Genomic DNA, 22,092 nt, shown 5'->3' with positions numbered 1-22,092 from the left:
ATCTTCTTGGAGTAACTTTAGACTGCATTAAATATTAAATTTTGCAATTTTTTAAAGCATGCCCAATCGACACAAGCTGTTCATGGGAGCTAAATGATGACCTCATGGCATCCAAGTCGTTTTGCATTACAGTTAACATAAAAATTGCTACTTGGATGACATATGGCAGCCATTTGGCTTTCATGAATAATTTGTACCGATCAGGATAGTAGCATCAGGTATAAAGCAATATAAAGCATCATAATATTTAGATTAGAGAATTTTGATATTTAGCTATTTCGAATTTTCTATAGAATATTGATTCTTTACACTCTATACTGCACCTAAGTGCACTGCCGCATGGATATAACTTCTTAAGCTGGCTCTATTTTACGAGTACTTCTACCAGTTCAGAATGTGAAACATAGGTTGTTCTTTATATTTATCCTGAAATCAAATACCTTAGCAATAAGTAAATAAATCTCACAAAATTCAAAAATCCCTAAAAATCTCATTCAAAATCATTGAATTTAAAATTATTCACAAAAAATTCTCAAAGGTCTCGAATCTGAAAAAATAAAATAAAAATGAATCAAAAAGCTTTTCAGATTCAAGAAAAGCTCATTGTTGAATAAAACACAAAAGGGAATTTCCATACAATTTCACAAGTGCATGTGAAAAATTTCATTCTTTATTACTATTACGATTTTTTTTTTCCTACACAAGAATTTCTTTACTTTACATACATAAATTATAGATTACTTTTTTTATTATCATGAGATGCTTGCACATCTGCATGCATAACTCTCAGCGAATAATTTTTATTCAAGGCAAGATGCAAAAATGAAATAAAATAAAAAATTTTTTATGCTCATTCAAAAATCAAAAATTCAGAAGAACTTCAACTCGTCTTACATGCATGCATTACCATCTCAAATATGATGAAGGAAAAAGCAAAGAAAATGTTTGTCTATGAAGATTAAGAACTTTATCGGATGGAAGTTATTTGTAATTCACTTGATGAAATTGAAGTGAATTTATTCTGCCATGTTATCTTTAATGCTTTAGAAAAGCCTATTTTGAATACTAAGCTTGGTTGAGTCCAATTTTCTTTGGCTTTTCTGACATATTATTCTTAGATATAATAACGGTTTTGGATGGAACTTTTTTTTTTGTGGTGCTATATTTTTTCTTGCTACATATTGAGATTATGTGATGAAGACGAGGAGTTAGTCCTTGAATAAGGTTTTGTTAGATTTTTGTAGTTGGAAATTATTTTGATTTTTTTGGTGGTTTTCTTATGGTAACCCCAAAAACATGTGAAGTCTAAGACAATACCTAGGATTTTCAATCCCGAGATCAGAATGTCCTGAATCCCTTGATCGAATTTAATCCCAATATTGAATACCTTAGCAATCCCAATACTCGAGACCGAGATCAAGATTTCGCATTCTCGATCTTTGAGATTTCGGAGATTTCCAAAAATTTATATAAAATTTTGGTCTCGGTCCCAGTTTCACGGTCTAGGTCAGGCTCTAGGTCAGACTCTAGGTCACGGTTCCGATTTCGGTCCCATTTTCGCTTTCGTTTTCGCTCTCCAACATTCATCGAAACCGAGACTTCGGGAAACTCTAGTTACAATAGACTCAGTTAGCATAGTTGATGCTGATATTCCTCATTACCTCTTAGGTAATAACCGTTAATCTAGAACAGCACAGTACAACGTATTTGCTAGGCCACCGTAACTTCGCCATATAGGACGTGAACCTTGACAATTGAACCATGATAGTATGCTTTTGTCTGTCAGGATAAGTTCCTTTAGCGACACCGCGATGGCTTGCTTCGACCCATTTTCATAGTATAAAATGTGGTTAACTGCATTATGCCGCTCGAGAATATTCAAAAACATCAAACTATAATAATATTTCCACTACAAAAATCCAACTGCATCCTTTTCATTCTTTCAAGGGATTTGAATTTTTGATATTTGAACAATAAGAAGTGAACATTGAAAAAATATATAAAAAATATAAATTTTACATGAAGAACATCCAAAATGAATGAAAGAATATTTTAGAAAAATAAGAGAGCTTTTCTACATTTTTTTATGTGAGGCTGCATACAAAACAAAAAAATATAAAAATCTCCTTTCTTTTCGTGAAAAAAAATATTGAAAGCTGAACAGGAAAAGAATTTATCAATATCATGATCTTGCATAATATTCATCATTATATTGTTCCATCCCACTCGTGTATTTACAAATTTCATGTTTTTTTTTTCCTTTTGTTCAAACTTCATTTTCAATTTCCATCTCAAACTGCTATCTTGGGGTTATTAATGTACTTTTTTTCGGGTATCTCTTTTTGATTCTTCTTTTTTTTTCACTTTGCATATTTACACAATATAGAAAAGTATGAGATTCATCATTGAATTTATGAATCTAGGCTTTTTCATTTGTATTGTTATAGAATCTAATTTGAGGTATTTATTGATGGTTATTAAGACTGAGGGAACAATTAGATGATTAATCTAGATATGTAGACGACTAATATGGTTGTCATTAGTCGTTCATCTATCTAAATCAGAGGTAGATAACCTTTGTGTCGTGGCAAAATGATGGACAACCTGTATGCCGTAGCACAGTTAGGTTCCGCCAGAAATATCTGAAAATGCCATGAACTATTCGCTGTGTGTGGTTTGGTCAAGGCTTACCATTAATGTTTACCGCGAATAATAAAAAGATGCTCACCACTGATCTAAATATAACATATGAGCTGTATGCTATGTGCGGTTTGATTAAGATTCATCATTAAGGTGTGCTGCGGAAAATAGAACGTTGCCTACTACTAATTTAAACATTAGCTAAGGTATTTGCCAACCTGAGATGGAATCCTGCGGTAGCTTAGTAGGTAAGAGACCATTGACATGTAATTACTACAATAGGCTGTTAGTTCGAGTACCAATCAGGCCCTGTTGTAAGATAGTGTACTTTGCAGCACTGAATGGACAAAAATATGTTAAGATTAGTTCATTAACTGGACAATTAACCTGCCATCAACTAGTTATAATAGTATTTATATCTACTCGGCAGCTTAGCAAAGGCTGCATCCATATATTTAAAATTCTAAATATCTGTTCAATTTTCCATCCCATTGCTCCACATACAGCAACTGAATATACTTCGATGTTCTTATTGAAATCAGATTTATCCCCCATAATTAACTTCCCCATCCCAAATTAACCACCCCTTAAATATCCACCATCATAAACTCTCCTTTGTCTCTAAATATTTCATCAAATCAAGTGAAAAAGCCTTCAAAAATACAATCATGAGGAAGCAAAACTGATAGCAAAGTCGACGAAGGAAAATGAGAAAGAAAAAGCAACAAAATCATTAATTTTCTTGAAGAGGGTTACAAATGCACACGAAAAAAGAAAGGAGGAAAACAAAAGAATTATTATTAAAAATATATATATATAGAGCAATATGGCAGCAACTTAAAATGTCGAGGACGACAAATTATGAAGGAAGTAAAAATCTCTACATAAGAAAATGTGAAAAGATTTAAGCTCATTATCATTCCTAATAGCATCGACAGCGATTTGCTGGACAATTTTGAGTATTACTAAGGCAGTGATAAAGGCAATAAACGTCAGCTCCGGCTTTTCCAGCAATATCACCAATTGCTTCACATGTTCGTCTGTTGAGAATGAAGAAAAAATGTAAAAAAAAAAGGTTGAAAATGTTTAAAATTATGTTCAACTTACGGGCAATGGCAAACGTTTTCTGGACAGTTTGGAGGATATCTTAAGCAATTTTGCAAGCACCATTCTTTCATACCTGGAATTGTACGGAATGCTGGTCCGGGCACGCAAATTTGGTCACTGTGGAGAGAAATAAAAGGAATTAATTTTTGAACATTTATGATAAGAAGGTTAGAAGAGATTGTTGAAAAGGACATGGTAGTCATAAGTAAAGATTATTCATGAAAAAATTCCTAACGGTTTTTGAAATTTCGAAAAAATAATAAATTCTAAATTTCGAAAAAATTTCTCATCTCGCATTTTTGCATGGCATTTTCTACGAATTTCAGCATTACTTTAAAAAAGTAAAGCTATATTCTTCATATACAGACCGGAGCATAGCACTTACAACAAAAACTACAGTTCATTATCAGCTAAAAGTCAGATAAATTCAAATCAACTCTCACAGCTTAGCAACTTTTCAACATGAAAAACTCATTTGCATTTAGTATTCCATTCCAACTCAAAGTTTGACCTTCCTCCACTGCAATATTTTCTCCCACAAAGCACCGCCACTTGAATGACTCTATTTATGTATCATTTTACAGTACTGAGAGAGATAAAATTTTATTTTTATGCTTTTTTATAGACTGCAAAATACATTCAGCACCATAATCCGTTAAAAGATTTACATTCATCCATTCATATACCCATCGAATAATACATTTTATTTTTTTTTATTTTTACCCACTTCAATTCAACTCAAATCATCTCAACTCACGTAGGTTCTTTGAGTTCGTTTTTCTCACTCTATCTCTCTTTCTCTCTCTTTGAGTGATTGAGTGAGTGGGTGAATATTTGTCTGTAAAAAGATTTAAAAGCAATAAAAAAAGGAAGATCTGTAAAAGGCTGAAGAAGTGGAGAGAAGAGAAAAAAAAAGACGAAAACTTTAGCGATACAATAAAAATATAATCTGCATTTTCATCCCTTCCATCAATTTGCTACAACTTTACTGTTATAATGGTATGCCTTATCCGCTCTTTTCTTTTAGATGCTTTTATATTTGAGATGATGGGTAAGTGACGGAAATGGTATTTGTGATGGGTAATTTTTTTTTGAATGGGATTGTTATGGCGTTTTGTGGATGAATATTTATGTTCAATAGATTTGAAGTGAGATTTACTAGGAGATAGAAAAAAATATATTACAACGAATTTAAGTTTTTTGAAAAAATTATTAGCAGTTTTGTGAAAAAAAGTCTCACATCGCAAGTTTGATTTGGATTTTCTGACAATTCTGACATTTATTTTAGTTGAATACAATGTATTTTGATATTACAGACCGGAACAAGCAAGATTCATTAATTTGTGGCAATCAACTTGCCATTTTGGGACAATAATTTCAAAATTTTGTTTTTAACCTCAAAGTTTAGATAAAATTTGTATTTAAAGGGCTTTTAACTAGTCAATAAACATTTAAGATTCTAAACTACTAATTTGGAACTCGTTAAATTGGTAATGGATCATTCGTTAGCTCAGTTCAGAGCTTCTATAACATTCCGTAACTTCCAAACAATCCCCTCCTAATATTTCAAGCTTCAAGCATCCCTTTCATGCCATTTTTCATTGTACCTTACGCTATATTAACTAATTTCATTGTAATATGAAGAAAAAATGTTCAAAATTAAATGCGGTGAATTTTTCATCCTCATCCATTTTCTTTTTCCCTTCAATCTCTTCTTATTACTTGAAACATAACAAGAAAGATTCTGAAATAAAAGAAAAAAAGGATTCCACAGAGCATTAGCATGCCATGGCATATCAGATTAATAAGTAACGAGATTTAATATGCATTTAATTCAAAGTTAAAAGGAATAAAATGAAAGCGTGAAATTTTTAAGTACTTTTGTGGTTGTCGACAGCATGGCGTTGCGGAAGAGAAGGCAAACAATTTTCAGCATTTCTCGAGAAAAAAAAGTCGAGGGGAATGAAAAATTATTTTTAGGAAAATTAAAAAGCTTTTCATTTAACTTTCAGCTTAAAATATTTTCCAAACCGTAACGATTCGCAGCCCTTCTCATCAGATTATCAGATGTGCTTTACTGTGTACGACATGCACGGGCTGTGACGCGACAAAAATTTTTTTGTTCCTTTCTATTATAATGAGTTTTGTGGTTAATTATTGAAATCTAAAGCTTTTACTAATTACTTTTTAGCAAATTTTCTTTTAATCTCCGATAATTTTCCATTGTGATTGGAAAAATTTGTGAAAAATTAATTAAATTAGCGAATATTTTCCATATTTTGGAGGGTATGGGGGTAGGGGGGGTTGTAGGAAATTAATATAATAATTTTTGTGTACTTTAATTTAATTAAATTAAAAGTTTTAGCGGAGATTTGGTTTTTAATTAAATTGTTGGTAATAATTGTGCCTTCTTAATGGCAAATGTCAATATTTGACTTTTTTCGCGCTCTTTTAATATTTTCTTGTGGATAAAAAAATTTCCCGAGAATTTCCTTTTTTCTTTCATGTGTATAAGTTTAATGATAAATGGCACGCGCTTCGTTGTTGATATTTTTGTTTGAGAATTATGAAGAAGCTTTTGAAAATTTTTCGTATACAGCATGGAGGGGAGAACATCTCCTTTGAAGAAGTTTGAATTAAAAAAGAAATTCTTGTTTTAAACTTTTGAAGAAATTTTTTTACGGATTCTTGGCATTTTTGGGCTTGAAGATTAAAGAATTGACTTTTATGGGCTATGTATAGATGGATGGAAATACTTTACGAGGGGTTTTAGAGATACTTTCTCAGAAAAACTTGAAGATCAGAGATAATTTCGAATTTTGGTGCTGTTTTGGCAGTCAAAATGCTTTTAAAAATTCGAGGCTTTAAGTTCAATAGCTTAGCGGCTTGAGCGAGAGGTTCAAGATTCGATTCCTGTCATGGGACATGACTACAAGGCAGGACATGAAGATGTCTGGAATTGATCTCGATGTTCAATGGGGGCTGTTTTTGATGATGATTAGTTCCTATTACTCCAATATGTATTGCTGGGCGGTATAAAAGCGGTTGAACATGTTTCTGTTCCTGCCAGAACGGCTACTTCTGATAGTTTTGTGTTTTGTTGCTCTGCGTCCTTCTCTACAGTTCTACGCCAAGTGAATTTCCTTTTACAAATTCTTCTTTAGCCTTTTACGTTGCAAAACATTGCCTGCCTTGCAATGTCTGTTTCAATGGTTGTTTATGACCAATTCAAATGGCAGAATATGCAGCAGTGAATAACTCATCCTTCACCGAAGTTAAGTCCATCAAACAGCACAAATACACAGCCCAGCAACAATCTCCATTCAAATCTATTTTCAGCCATAAACCCATCTCAAAAAATCTACACTGCTAATCCATTACAGCTAAAAACTTTAAAGTTATATTTCTTCTAGATACTTAATTTCCAAAAAAAAAATACTCAATTCTCCAGCAGCACAACTTTTGACATTAAAATGTACATATTCTGTTCTCTCAAGAGTAAATCCTTTATTTATAATCTCATAAAAACGAGATATAAGTTGAGTTTATGACAAAAGTTTATGTTTATGGAGAGTATAATGTTGTATGTGGGAGAGTCATGTAAAGTATTTTGTAGCAATTTAGGAATGATCTAATGGATATTTTATGAAATTATATTGAATATGGGATTGAGGTGGTGGATATGGACGTGTTGGGGGATTACTAATAGTTATGAGAATGTGCTGGTTATCAGGTGCATGTTGCTTGCAAGCTCATAATATTCTAGATATATTTCAGTCACACAAGCCTTGAGCAGTGAATTTTTTAACATTTTTATGCTATTTTAGAGCTTTATTTATTGATTTTTGGGTTTTAAAGTCAAAATTGTCTAAAATTCTTGCATTTGGCAGTTTCCATCATTTCGGTTAAGGTATGTCATCTATTAAACTCTATGTCAGTGGTGAGCAGCCTGTTAGCCCTGGCACAATAGTATGAAATCAAAAATTATTGGAAATACTTCGGGTTGCGGTTTTGACTATGGCTTACTATCAAGGTGTTCCGGGAGAAATCAAAGGTTGTCCACCACTGCTCCATGTCATCCAGCCAAAACAACACTGTATCAGTGAAATGCTCATCAGCAGAGAGTTGACTCATCATTTGCCACACTTTAAAGACATTCTTTAAAAATATCCATACCACCTTTAAATCCTTCTAAACAACCAATCTGCCCCAAATATAAAAATCAATACCTCGCATTTCCCTTTAACTTTCCATCCTTCTTAAATTCGCTCCGAAAAAATAAAAATATTTAAATCAAAAATTTTCTTAATAAAAAAAAAAAATGAAAGACGCCTCGAGATTATTTTCATCCGTTCTGCAACGTGAATGAAAGGCAACATGAAAGTAAGGAAAAAATCAATCCTCGGCTTAAATCTCGTCGTATGATGAAGACATAAGGAAGGCAGAAAAAAATATCTCGATGATATGGCGGGGCGAATTACTTTAGAAAATTAATTTTGGCAGTTTTCAAGGCATTTGTCTTCTTATTCATCTCGTCTTTGACTTCCCCCGTTCTGTTCTATAAAACAACTTTATTAAGGATGTGTGTATGCTGTATATGTTTATATGTCTCGCTTTTATTGAATTTTAATGTTGGGTGGTGTTGGGGTAGGGAGGCTGGCAATTTAATTCTTTATTCGATATACAACATATGCAGCACATTCTGTATAATATACTTTGTATGTAGAAATACGAATGTTCTAGCATGCATAGATGGCATCGATAAATTAATGAGATATGGAAAAGAAGGTTTATGTTTATTTTTACAACTGATGTCGTTTAGATTAAGGGAGCATGGATGCATAAGATTGGAATTTTTACGCAGTAGTAAAATTGTTAGAGGAATCAAGTGTTTTGTGACATTTTTGGTCTTTAAAGTTGCTCATGTATGTCGATGGCTATGGCATAATATCATGGATTCAAGTATTGATTCATGAAAATCATAATTTAGATCTTTCGAAGCTGCTTACTAACATAAACTTTGCTGAACATTCTTCATATGACGTCAATCAGTTTCCAAAAAGGATCATGTCACTCATTCACGTGCCATTCTCACTGAATACTTTCTATTTGATCTGGTAAGCAGAACTGACACCTTTACCCATCGTAATATATATAATCAACTCACAACTAGTCTGTATCCCTCAAATTACTATGGATTATATACTAGTTGATGATGATGATTGATGATTGGTTCCTATTGATCCACTGTGAATCGTAGGGCGTTAATAAAGTGATTGAACAGGTCTCTGTTCCGGGCTATAACGGCTACTTCTGCTAACTTCTTTTGTTGTTGTTCTGCTTCCTTCTCTACTGTTGTACGCCAAGTTATTTTCCTTCTGCCAACACTCCTTTTGCCTTTAACGTTCCAAAACAGTGCTTGTCTCGCAATATCTGTTTCGTGCTTCCTTAAAGTGTGACCGATCCATCCCCACTTTCTTCTTCCAATCTCGACAGCGATGACTTGTTGGTTTGTCATCTTATACAGTTCAGAGTTACTAATGACTTTTGGATAGTGAATGCCACAAATCTTCCTAAGGCATCTGTTGACGAAAACTTGAATATGATTAGTGAGTGATTTAGTCACTTTCCAAGTCTCGCATCCATAAAGTAACACTGACTTGACGTTTGAATTGAAGATTTTTAGCTTCAGTCGTCGAGATAGTCGTGGAGATGTCCAAATGTGTCTTAGTGAGCCATAGGCAACACTAGCAAGTCGAGTCCTATTGCGTACGTCGTCATCCGCACCACCGTCCTTGGAAATTACACTTCCCAGATAAGTGAACTTATCCACTTCCTCTACAACCTCATTTCCCAAATGGAGAATTTTGACTGCTGTTCGTGTCTGCGCTGGCGGATTAATTCGCATCAATTTGGTCTTAGAGACGTTGATCTCTAAGCCAACTTCATGTGCGCATCCTATCAAATCAGACAGGAACTTCTCCATATCAGACATTGTCTCTGTTAAGCCAACAATATCATCGGCATAGTCCAGATCAGAAAGTCGAGTGAAGACATTCCAATGAATACCTCTTTTCTTCTGACTGATCTTTCTCATCACGTAGTCAAGAACAATGTTGAAAAGAAGGGGAGAGAGAATACAGCCCTGCTTAACACCTGAATTCACTTCGAATTCAGGGCCTATCATTCCAGTATGCAAAACTCGAAAGTTTGCATCTGAATAGAGTTGCCTTATAAGATTTATAATGCTGTCTGGAACACCATACATTGCTAGGACCCGCCACATCACACTCCTGTCAATCTTATCAAAGGCTGACTTAAAATCAACAAAGAGCAAGTTAAGAGGGCTTTGAAACTCTCTATACTGCTCAATTATGATCCTGAGTGTGTTGATGTGGTCTACACAGGACTTCCCCCGACGAAAACCGGCTTGTTCCCTGCGCAAACACACATCTTGTATAGGAGAAATCCTATCAAGTATGATGCGGGCTGTAATCTTGTTGATAGAGTTTTGGAGTGCAATTCCTCTCCAATTTCCACACAGACTGAGGTCACCTTTTTTAGGCAATTTTATAAGAAGAGCTTCCTTCCAACCTTTCGGGAATGTTCCCGAGTCCCAAAAGGACCCAATGATTTTGTGAAGGTGATCTGTTGTAACATCCAGATGAGCCTTAAAAAGATCACACGCGATCCCGTCAGGGCCTGGAGCTTTTCCAGATCCTATGCTTTCAATAGCTCCTCTAACCTCAGAAACACTAGGTCTGGTTGTGTCAATGTTAGTCGTAAGTTCGGGAATTTGAACATTGTCTAAAAAGTCTCTGTGTGTTGATGTTGATGGAGGGTTGAGGACAGACTTAAAATGTTCAGTCCATCGATTCATTTGGAGGTCAGCATTGGTTAAAGGAGTTCCGTCGACTGACTTGACTGGCTTATCTGCTGGTCTAGATTGGCCAGCCAAACGTTTCGTAAGACGGTAAAGCTCGCGCGATTGTTGTTTGTTCGCGGCATCCTGTGCTTGATCAGCAATACTATTCAACCAGGTACGACGATCTTGCCTAGCTGAATGCTTCACCTGCCTATCCAATGCATTATATCTCCCTAAAGCCTCTAAACGTTGTTGCTGCGACCTTGCTACATCACATGCTTGTTTTGCCTGCTTCCTCTGTTCAATAATGCTCCATGTAGAGTCCGAAATGTAACATTTTTTCCTCTCATGTGCTAGAGGAATTGTAGATTCACTTGCATTTATGCAAGCCTTCCTTAAGTGTTCCCAGTGCTGTTCAGGGTCGGTAGGAGCTGTTATATTAAGCTGTTGTTCCAATGCCTTCCTGAACTTTTCCCGACACTGAGGAATTTGCAATTTTAAGGGATCTACTCTACGTGTGTGATTTGCAAAACGTGGCTTGTTTGCAGCAAGTCTGATCTTTAATGTAGCAACCAGAAGCTTATGGTCGGTATGGACCTCAGCGCCTCGGAAAACCCGTACATCCATAAGAGAGCCTCTCCATTTGTGGCTAATGGAGATATGATCTATTTGATTCTGCGTGATTCCGTCATTTGAGTGCCATGTTACTTTGTGTATGTCCTTATGAATAAAGACAGTCCCGCCAATAACAAGGCCATGGCTTGTGCACAGCTCCACAAAACGTTCACCATTGTCGTTTGCAGTACCAATACCATGTCTACCCATGACGAACTCACGGTTAGAATTGTCAGAACCAACTTTCGCATTTAGATCACCCATCAAGATTTGAATGTCACCGCGTGGGGTATTACTCAGTGTGGCTGATAACAACTCATAAAAGTTGTCTTTGCTGCAAGTATCAGCCATGTTGGTTGGTGAATAAACCTGAATAATACTCACGTTTCGCGCACGAGTACGAAATCTCGCAACAAGTATTCTGTCGGAGACGGGACTCCAATCAATCAGTGCTCTCCCAGCAGATGCAGACAAGAGAAGCCCAACACCGCTTTCACGTTTTTCAGTAAGTGGCCTTCCTGAAAACAGAAACGTTAATTGTTCTGTGCCCCCTGGTATACTAATCTTTCCCTTGTCGGCCCACCTATGTTCACAAATACCCAAGACGTCAAGTCGAACCTTTTTAAATTCCTTTACAAGATCTTCCAATTTAGATGGTGCATCGTACAATGTCCGTATGTTCCATGTTCCAATTCGTGTCCGTTTATTGAAGCTAAAAATCGTCGCCGTTTTATTCCGTTCGTTTTTCTTTGTTAACGTTTCAGTTGTAAAATGATTTCGGTTAGTAACGTTACAAGCGTGACGTAACCTATTCTGGAGCTGGGGCTGCCAGCTAAGACATCCAGACATGCCAAGAAAACCAGAGCCTCGTTTGATTCCGCCCCACTATGTGGCTTGGATTGACAGTCTCCACCTCGAGAAGGTGAGGTTGGTACATGGTGTGGTTAGGCTAGGTGCAGTACGTGACTGCATATGTTCCGCATTCTCACACCTTACGGAGACCTAATGCGGAACCTAATGCTCACACCTTACGGACATATACTAGTTGCTTGATCTAAATTGAGATTTAATTTATAATCCATATAGAAGCCACACGCAGCTCAGACTTTAGATAGATTACGCTCGTGTAGCTTTTTTATCGTTTGAGTAATCAAGAGGAACCGCTATGCTTCTGACCAGTTGCTTTTAACCAATTGGATGTAGCTAATGAACTGACATGCTTTCCATACTGGTATTCAACATCGATATGACTTAAAATTAGGGTTCGTCCCAAAACTACCGGTCTTCAACCTTGGACGAACTATAAGGTACAGCTAAAGACTGCATCTAAAATGCAGCAAATGCAGACTTTCGGTTATTGGCTGAGTCCTACCTAAAAGCCATCAATTACCAATTCCAATCGACTCTGCATACTTTAATATACTTAAATAGGCCTATATCCAGTAAATTCTCAATTAATCCAGTTCACTCAATAACTACCATTCCTAATAAAAACACTCAAATATTCCTACTCACCGTACAATCAATGGGAAGACATTATTACTTGGATCAGCACGAAGATCTCTATAATACAACAAGAATGGATTTTGTTTCTCGCTCACAAATAATGGTGGACGTCCAGCACCGGCACTCGTATAAATAGCAATATCAGCACAGTTTCTAAATGTTTCAGCTGGTCCACAACCAACAGCTTCTGTTCCATTTGCACATTTACCCCACATATTTCCGGTATAGTATGTCCATTGAATAACACAATGTGTGCATGTAACTCCTGCTGGTAATTTGACTTTGTATGTGAATGTTTCCTGCTTTTTTGACTCACTCGGTATAAAGTATCTGACTTCACTTGTTCTTGTGATGAGAAGTGGATAGCGATCAAAGCATTCCTGTGATGCCTCTTGATATCGATTATTACTTGGACATAAATACATTTCAAATCGACCTAAATGGTTTGCTGTTAACTCAATTTCCACCTCGATTTCCTGCAAAATGAAGTTTTTATTTTATTTTAAATAGGAAAAAAAGTTTAGTGAGTTTTCAAATTGAGGCGGTCTTGCATATGTGCTAAGGTTGAATGCTGTGTGAAAAATTGAAAAACCAACCATTTTCCGCATTCCTTCTGCATGTATATAATAAATTGTAACAAAAATGATAGTAAAAAGTTTTTTTTTTTGGGGCTTCTTTTTGAATGGAAAAGTAAGGAATGAGAATGGGATGAGTTTATGGTTTGTTTGAATTTAAAGCGCTTTTTACTAAGCTCGTTGGAAATGGATAATATAGAAGATTCTTAATAATAGAAACGTAAATTGTAGGATTAGAGGCTGTAGTCATATCCTGAGCAGCACTTTGTCGGAAAAATTCCGAAACCAGCCGTCAGAACACCTTAACGCCTTTGTCTAGACATGACGACGTGGTCGTGTCTTAGTGACTAAACTGTGCTGCTCGAGTATTTCATGAAGGAAGCTACTGAACATCTGATAAATGAAATGAATTAGGCTTCAAAGATTAAACGGCTTAAAATGCTATTTACAGCATCAAATGACAGTTATTTGATTTCAAGTATAGCTTTAAGCTCATTGTCACTAATATATCGACTTTAGTGGATGTCCAAAAATGCTTTATAACTTTCTAATGTCCAGCTGATGCTAACAAACAAAGAGATCGCTAACATTATACCACATGATTCCAAATGGTACCCTATGATGCCATCATCTCTGTTCAGACAATGTCTAGTTTATGGCCAGTTCTAACTTATTTCAGTCCACTCAAAACTACAGCCATTAAAACATTACACAAATCATTTCACAACTATTATCGTTAGCTTTCACACCCATAAAACCAATTTCATCCCATAAACCTCAAACTTCCTACATAAAGTAACAAAAAAATTTAACATAAAAACTTTTTCTGACCCACAAGGAAGCATAAAGGATGCAATTTTGGGCGGAGTATAAAAAGTGCATATTTATTACCTGTCCAGCTGCATATCGTCTCGAAATTATTCCTTTACCATAATCTCCACCAGCTTCATGAGGACGTGGTGTTTCCAGATGATATGCATCACCACATGTACCGCATTTTCCTGAATTCTGTTCCCATTGTACTGTTTATGTGTTGGATGTGTGATTTAAAATTAGATTTTTTTTATTAGGTATGAGTTAGGACATAAATGAGAAATTTTTGTTGATGGATTTTTTATTGGAACTGAAAATTTATTTAATATGCTGCAACGTACGATGGATGCCTTCTATTTAGTTACCGTTTGCTAGATGAACATCTACATTCTAGACAAATTTTTTATGCATATTTAATCTGGTCATGATGGAGAAATTTTTCTAACATATTTTTTTGTTATTTGTCGTGTGCAGCATGAAGGAATTATTATTTTAGCTTCTGCTGCTGGTGTTTAACACAATTTATTATGGCGATGAATTTGAAAAATATTTGATAGTTTTTCATGAAAAATTTACTAGATGAATTTTTTATATATGGATGTAGATAGAGAAATTGATGATCACGTATGATGTAGTTTAATTTTATTAGGAATTTTTTATCTCTTCCCTATGGATAATTTATTTTATTTTACGGGGCAGGTTAAAGGAGTTATTCATGGTTGATGACAAGTGGTGCATTTTTACATTGTGTGTCCTTCAGCAGAGCTCGAAATCGGCTTGGTTTTGTATGAAATTGAATTTTTCATGAAGTCGAGTAGATTTAGAGTTCTGTTGAATAGCACAGAGGCTAAAATTAAATGAGGTCGGAGTTTTCCGGTTGACGTCATTGTGTGGATTTTAAGCAATATTTTAGTTCCTCGTAGTGTGCAACTCATAACATTTCATCAGAAATCAAAGTCGGTTGAAGCTTTAGGGCTTATTATACCAACAAGCTGAAAATAAATGACTAAGAATCCTTGCATTTCCATAATTTTTACCGAAAAAATTGTCTTTAACCTCTATATTGCATCATATGACAGTACAAACACTTTGAAGCGTAAATTAGTAACTTTCAGTAACGACAATTTCGAACCTCATGTCCGAATAATGGAGCAACCCCTTTGCGGTATTAGCGTTGAAATCCAAAAATTTGGACAGCTATGTATCTTTTTATGGTCAGTTTCAGTCAAGTTTCAGTCGAAATTCAGTTCAACGTCGATCTGACGTAGGCTTAATGACGAATTTCACACAATTGTGCATTCAGGGAACATGCATATCAATAAAGAAAATTATTGCTAACCTAGACACATGATTTAGAAACTCAGAGGAATTACTTCATCATAAAGAAGGCTTACAATGACTTCAACGACTAAATGGAACACAACTGAATCATCATAAAAATCATGGACGTTATAAGTGAACTATCCTTTATAAAATAAATCAATTATTTACAAAATTGAATATAGTTGAATGTTATCAATTTTTCATAACTTTGTTTCCTACAAAAATTCCAGTTCAATTTCAAACCATCCATTTTTCCACATGAACAAACTCAAAAAATTCTCTCAAAAATTAAAATATCCACAAAATATTTCTCAAGTATTTGCAGTAATCCCTCTCGTTGCATGCATATTTCATCCATCATCCACAAAAAAAGTTCTCATTACATAACTTCTCATAAGTTTAAACATATCATTAAAGTATTTAAGGATTAAAAATTTTATATTACCAGCCCATCCACCGCAGAAGAGTTCTAAAAATGGTGCAAGGTCAAAATGTGATATGAAAAAAAAGTAGAAAAAAAAATTAAAATTTATTAAAAATTTAAGACCAAAAAATATCTGCATTGGAAGCATTAAAAAAACTCACCGTTATCATTGTAGTTAACAGGATTTGGAAAACCAAAGCGCCACATGGCATTACGAGCAGGCGGCTCCATTAATCGACCATGACCTTTCACATGATGAATTAGCATTACGAATAGTGTGCATAATAGTGTTACCCTTCTCATTTTCAAGCTCATGATGCTGGAAAGTGTCGAGATAAAAAAATAGTTTTTTTTTGTGTTAGTCATTTAATTTGTAAGTTAGAAAATTTGGTGGTGATTAAAGCGCATATTTTGGGGGATGTAGATGAGGATGGTTAAAGGGTGGGAGAGAGGGTTGAAAAGGAGGTTGTAAAGGAGTTGTAAGGGGATTTTAATGTATTTTCGAGAATCAAGTGTAAGATACTCTCTCAAACTCCGGAAATATTGACTTTTACGATGTTTACGACCGTGTCTGAGCTTAAGTTATAATTTTAGAGCTGACATTTAAACAATTGATGAAATATCTACAGATATATGCTGATATATGATTCAATAAGAATCCATATAGTCCTAGTAACTCTTCTAACTGTCCCGGAAAGCACATAATGTAGAAATGTCAGGAAATATCGATCCAAGACCAGCGTGACTTTGGAATTTGACCAGATTAGAAGAAATCTAGCCTCAATTCAGAGTTGAAACAGTCTGAGACCAAATATATGGCTATTTCTGCTCGGTGTGCTTTCTTGGAGCGTATTTGAGAGAAATAGAAGTTAAGAATGGAAAGAGCTGCCTAAAATGGAACGTGGAGACATCATGCAGACTTAGTGCCAGTTTCATGCCAAAATTGACTTTACAAAGACTTAAAGCTACTAAGTTGACTGAATTTTTCCTATTGTACCTTCCAAGAATTGCTTTAGACCCTTTTGAGTTATCATAAAAAATGTTCATGCTCCTCTCTAAACATTGGATGTCATAAGTAACATGCTTGACATGACATTATATTTAAAAGTCATAAACATAACTATACATTATCTTCTAAGTTTCATACTCAGTTCATTCACATTTCTATAATCTCCTAGAATTTTCATTTTTCTATGTCAATGCAGCATGCACCGTCAAATACCTGAATCAGACTGACTTTAAATCCAGTCAAAAAAGCAAATAATCTAACAAAAAAATCCGAAAAAATAATCCAAAATTTATTCCATATCCAGCTCATTCAACTTTTTTTTGTTCAGGTTTCCTCACATCCTCCTCTATAGTCATTCAAATGAAGCTGCGGTTACACAATGTTATGCTTTTTTTTTGTCTTTCTCTCATTTTTGTTTATTGTTAAATATTGACATATGTGTAACATAAACAACAAAGTGGAATCAACCAAACAGTTGCTCATTACATTTTTTTTGTATGAACATGAATTGCATGTATGTTTTGTAAACAATTGAATATAAGGACGTGTCTTGAGTGATAAAATTACCCTCCTATATTGTATACAGCAAAACAATTGCTCAGTAGTGCGCATCAAGCTGTTCATATTGTATCGTAATAATGTATGATTGGTCTCTGGTCACTTCTCATACTCCATGATGATGATACTGATAGTTTATGGGCAAAAGTCTTGTGCTGTGTATTGTAATAAACTATTTGTTGAAATTATACTTTTAACATTGCCATTTCTCACATCAACAGTAAGGCTTGTTTACTTTAATTTTATGGATGATATTTGATATCTTGTAATTTCACAATTAATTATGACATTGAAGGATATATAAATTATGATACATGTAATGTTAATTTCAATAATTTTAATTATATGTGTAGGATGTGGACATGAGTTAGATGTTTATATCAATAGTGACATTTGATAATAATCTGTTTGAACTTAGAGCTGTTGATTATGGGGTAATTAGGATGTTGTGTAACGGTTAGAGTGGGAAGAGCATTTATTAGGGTTTAAACACGTTTCTATATTGCTGTTCTTGAAGTCGATTCGGATTTTGTATGACAAAGTCGACTCGACTTGATTCAAATTACAAGTCGACTTCGAGTTCTGCTATTTTGACATGATTGCAAGGCATCTCCATAGTATAGGGAAAGTAAACAGGCTTCGGTGGGCTAGACATCTTATTAGAAGACCTGTAGAAGCTCCAGTAAATATGGTCTTAAAGTCTAACCTTGTAGATGATAAAAGAGCAAGTGGACGTCCAAAAAACTCATAAAACGAAGCTGTTGGTCGAGATAGTTTGGAATCGGGAATTGGAAAATAGTAGACAGTGATGTAGCTTGTTTTAGGCGACGTCTAAGAAAGGTCATGAACCACAATTGATGTTTAAGGCCAGATGAATAAATGATCATGAATTTTCGAAATTAAGATGAAATTAAATTTTAACGAATTTTCAAAATTCAAATTTTTCTGTAATTTTTCGTTTCAACTTCGAAAAGTTTTTTGATTTTTTAACGACATTTAGCCTAATAATGCTATTGAATTATGTGAAATAGTGTACAAAAAAGTGGCAAAAGTAGATTCATAGAGAACCTGCATCTAAATTCCAGCAGAATTAAACAAAAAATTTAATTTGTAGATTTTCTCCTTTAAACTATTCTTAAAAACCGCATTTAAATTTGCCTTATTCTACATAAATTACCATTTTCCATTCATGAAAATTCACAATTCAAATACAGAAACCAAAGAAGAAAAAAAGAGAGATTTATGTAGATGAAGTCAGCATGGAACATTAATCACAATGATGATCGTCAATTTGCACAAAATTTACATGAACTTTACCATAAATGAAGAATTTTTTATTAAAATAGTTTGTATCATAAATTTAATGATAAAATCTTATCAATTTCTTTATTATTAATTTATGCCACCGCTTGTAAGTCATATCCTACCATTCATAAAAATTATTCTCCATCTACATCTGACATTTATCAAATTAAGCAATTTCTCATCATGACTAAAGCAATTTGTTACCATCACAAGTGTTTCACATCTATTTTATATCATGATGTATACATTTCCATTAAAAAATCTGTTTTAAGAATTAGGGATGCCGTTATGAGGAATCCTTGTGAGATATATATGAATAACTTTTAACGTTTTACCATTTCCTGTGTGTCTGCATTAAATTTCATCACTTTATTATTCGAAACTTATGCTACTGATGCAACTTCTTCATAAAATTTTCATTTTTAATGCTTGTAAAATCATGAAAAAGTTCATACAAGTTAGCTTCTTTATCATCTTTTACATCTGATGTTATTAAATTGGTTAAATTGTATTTTAAAGTTAGAATCTTTATAGCTCTTGTGCTGTTTATTGATTTACAAAAGTTTACAGGGATTTTATGAGAGTAAAGCAGAAATTAGACAAATGTTTGTGTTTATAGAGTTCTAAAGGGAACGGATTTTAGTTTGAAAAATGAGTTAATGTTAGCTTGTGATCTAGTGACTTGGGATATGAACATTTTGTTACAATTTTGTGATTGAAGATGGAAAATATTAAACTCAATAGTTAAAAATAAACATATTAGTATTCCTTGGTTCTCTTAGATTGTATTTAAGGATGGCGGCAAGGATGGTGGTTGGGATGGTGTCAGGGATTTCAGCTTGTTAAGTCAACCCACCCTGTTTATGAAAAACACACTTTCTCATGCAAATAAGCTGCCGATAGAGACAGTTTTGCAATTGGTTTTAGAAAAAAAAGCAAGCGGAAGTCAGCGATAAGGCCAATTTTAGCCGACATCTGAGGAACGCCATGGATCACAATTGATCTGTACGGTCAGCGAAGTAAGTAAGTAAGTACTAGCATTCTAATTAGTATTTTGAAGATCATTACAGGATAATCGATTAAATGATTCATATTTCTTTATCATGACATTAACTACAGTAACCTAAAGCGGTCTCTTTGCCTGTTGTAATGTACGTATTAAAGATTAGATTCGGAGCTTCTATATCTCTAGAATATTCTAGTATACTGAACGTCAACTGTGCAGCTAGTAACTAACTTATATACTTTTCTGGCTCCCGAGAGAAACAGACTGCAATTGTTCGTCCGCATATCTAATTATAAACTTGCCATTTGTGGAGCTTCCCTTGAAATGTCAAGTTTATAAAAAGAAGTAAGGTCGACTAATCGTAGCCTGTTTCACTCGTAGATGTACAGATCTATTTTCATTCATGACATTCCTTAAATGCCGTCTGAAATTGGGTCTATTGCTAACTATCTCTTCCCAATTCCCAATACTGTCTCAATACATGCAACTAGTAACCAAACTTCTAAATTTGCAGCTATAAACGAGTCCTTGATATTATCGGAGAGTGGCCAGAGGATTTTCGCAAAATATCGGGACATTTCTAAGTTTGGCACTATTGGCGTTCTTTTGGACTATTTTGGGTCTTAATATTCAAAGAACTAGTTAAATTACGACAGCAGCAAGGTAGAAAAGTACAGCGTCCCAGTAAAAATACAGCAGATTGCCGCCCTATATTATCCCAAATTCTTATAGTAAACTTTTTACGATACATCCTCTCTACAATACTCCACCTTAGTTTATAACTCCCATATATTAACTAAACAGCATACCATTAACAAGTTTCTCAAAAAAAGGAAGAAAACCTTCTCATTATCTTCCGACAAAATGATCAAAATAATCACATAGAAAAGTTTTATTCCCTCAACATTCAAATAAATAGTTTTATTTTCACATTATTATTTCCTAACAACTCAAACTTAAAGATGTATATTTTTTTTCAGATCGTTGAAATTAATTGCGGAAGTTTTTTTTTTCTTCCTCACTTACTTCCACTTTATTTTAATAGCAATAAACACACATACCGAACTTCTTATTCGGTATAATGATGATAAAAACATCAAGAAGAATATTTTCAGTGGGATATCTTTATTATCATTATTCCAAGGAAAGAATAGGATGAAGTAGCTCAGTCGAGTGTCTTTCGTATGGGTTTTTCTATTAATTGAAGAGGCTGGTAAATGAAAATTTGATGATTTCAAGACGATGAGAAGGAAAATGGCATTTTTAATGAATGTAAATTGGAGATGGAGATTGTCAAGGTGATGAGGAAGTTGTTGAGGAGTAGAATAATGAAATTTTGTTATGGATTTTTGGAATATGATATTCAGAAATAAGGGATGATTTGGATAATGACCTGTACATGCGTCATAAAGTTGTTCTTGAAGTAGAACTAAGGGATCGTTTACTTATTTGGCTACGCAATAATATGATTTTTTAGATCCACCTTATTCCCTCTTTGGTACAGAACGTCCATACAAAAGCATTTCCTTTAATAAAGCCAATAATGTCCGAATTGTTTCTTGTTACTGCTTTCTTTGGATGTTGAACTTGTTCAAACATTGCTGAGGTTACACTTTGGTACACTAGTGTACCGTGGCTCACTAGTAAATCGTGGCTCACCTGTGTACCTTGATACACAGTTTGCACAACACTGATTTCAGCTGTCAAAAATCATTATAATTTCATGACCATTAACCATTAGTTATCAGGGTTACTGGAAATATTTAACCCTTAAAATAATTTTTAGACCCTCCTCTCCCCCATCTTCTACCGGCGAAGAGCATGCATTCTCATGGTAGAGAGAGACCACCATGGTTCCTAATAGCGCTCTCTTTGCCTGTTTAGCTTTATAGAAAAATCATGAACCACAATTTGGACTTCATAATGAAATTCTCCACTTGGCAAGCGGTAGCGGGGCGATAGAGCCAGCTACAGGAGCCGACTGAGTGAGACCAAGGATCACACTTAATCTGTACGGCCAGCTAAGTAAGTAAGTAATGAAATTCTAAAATCCTTCACTTCTCTTGCTTCCCTGAGCTCTATGGAATTTCTGTACGTTCTTACAATAAACTCATTCGTGCTGCACATTAATCTTTTTAAAAAAATCTGAAATTGCAGAACTAGATTTGCTGTGAAACATGCCACGTGCCATTTACTTTCATAGCCAATTTAAAGTTTCTCTCAAAAATTCATGCTCATTTATCTTTAAAAAAATCTGATTCCATTCCATTGCTGACTGGATTTTTTAAAGCATAAACATTTTTTAAGGACACAACAAATTAGAACAGTCATTCATCTTCCCTTCAA

General features: G+C 34.5%; 1 protein-coding gene across 1 annotated transcript in view; it reads right to left on the bottom strand.

Moving 5' to 3' along the window:
- Positions 1 to 628: 628 nt before the first annotated feature.
- The window catches only part of LOC139098187 (uncharacterized), a 120,238-nt gene continuing 98,774 nt past the window's right edge, over positions 629 to 22,092 (bottom strand). The window contains exons 3-8 of the mRNA XM_070650312.1: positions 16,030 to 16,187; positions 15,890 to 15,913; positions 14,200 to 14,330; positions 12,743 to 13,209; positions 3,748 to 3,864; positions 629 to 3,680 (exon numbers count right to left, since the gene is read on the bottom strand). Of these exons, the coding sequence (XP_070506413.1) occupies positions 3,563 to 3,680; positions 3,748 to 3,864; positions 12,743 to 13,209; positions 14,200 to 14,330; positions 15,890 to 15,913; positions 16,030 to 16,183 (1,011 nt within the window). The 5' untranslated portion in view covers positions 16,184 to 16,187 and the 3' untranslated portion in view covers positions 629 to 3,562. The remainder of the gene's footprint in view (positions 3,681 to 3,747; positions 3,865 to 12,742; positions 13,210 to 14,199; positions 14,331 to 15,889; positions 15,914 to 16,029; positions 16,188 to 22,092) is intronic.

Source organism: Chironomus tepperi, unplaced genomic scaffold (genome assembly GCF_022539635.2).
Source record: "Chironomus tepperi strain 1889 unplaced genomic scaffold, CSIRO-AGI_Ctep_v1 contig_445, whole genome shotgun sequence".
In the NCBI taxonomy this organism is placed as follows: domain Eukaryota; kingdom Metazoa; phylum Arthropoda; class Insecta; order Diptera; family Chironomidae; genus Chironomus; species Chironomus tepperi.
Note: the sequence above shows the minus strand (reverse complement) of the source record. Positions and strands in the feature narration are given on the sequence as shown.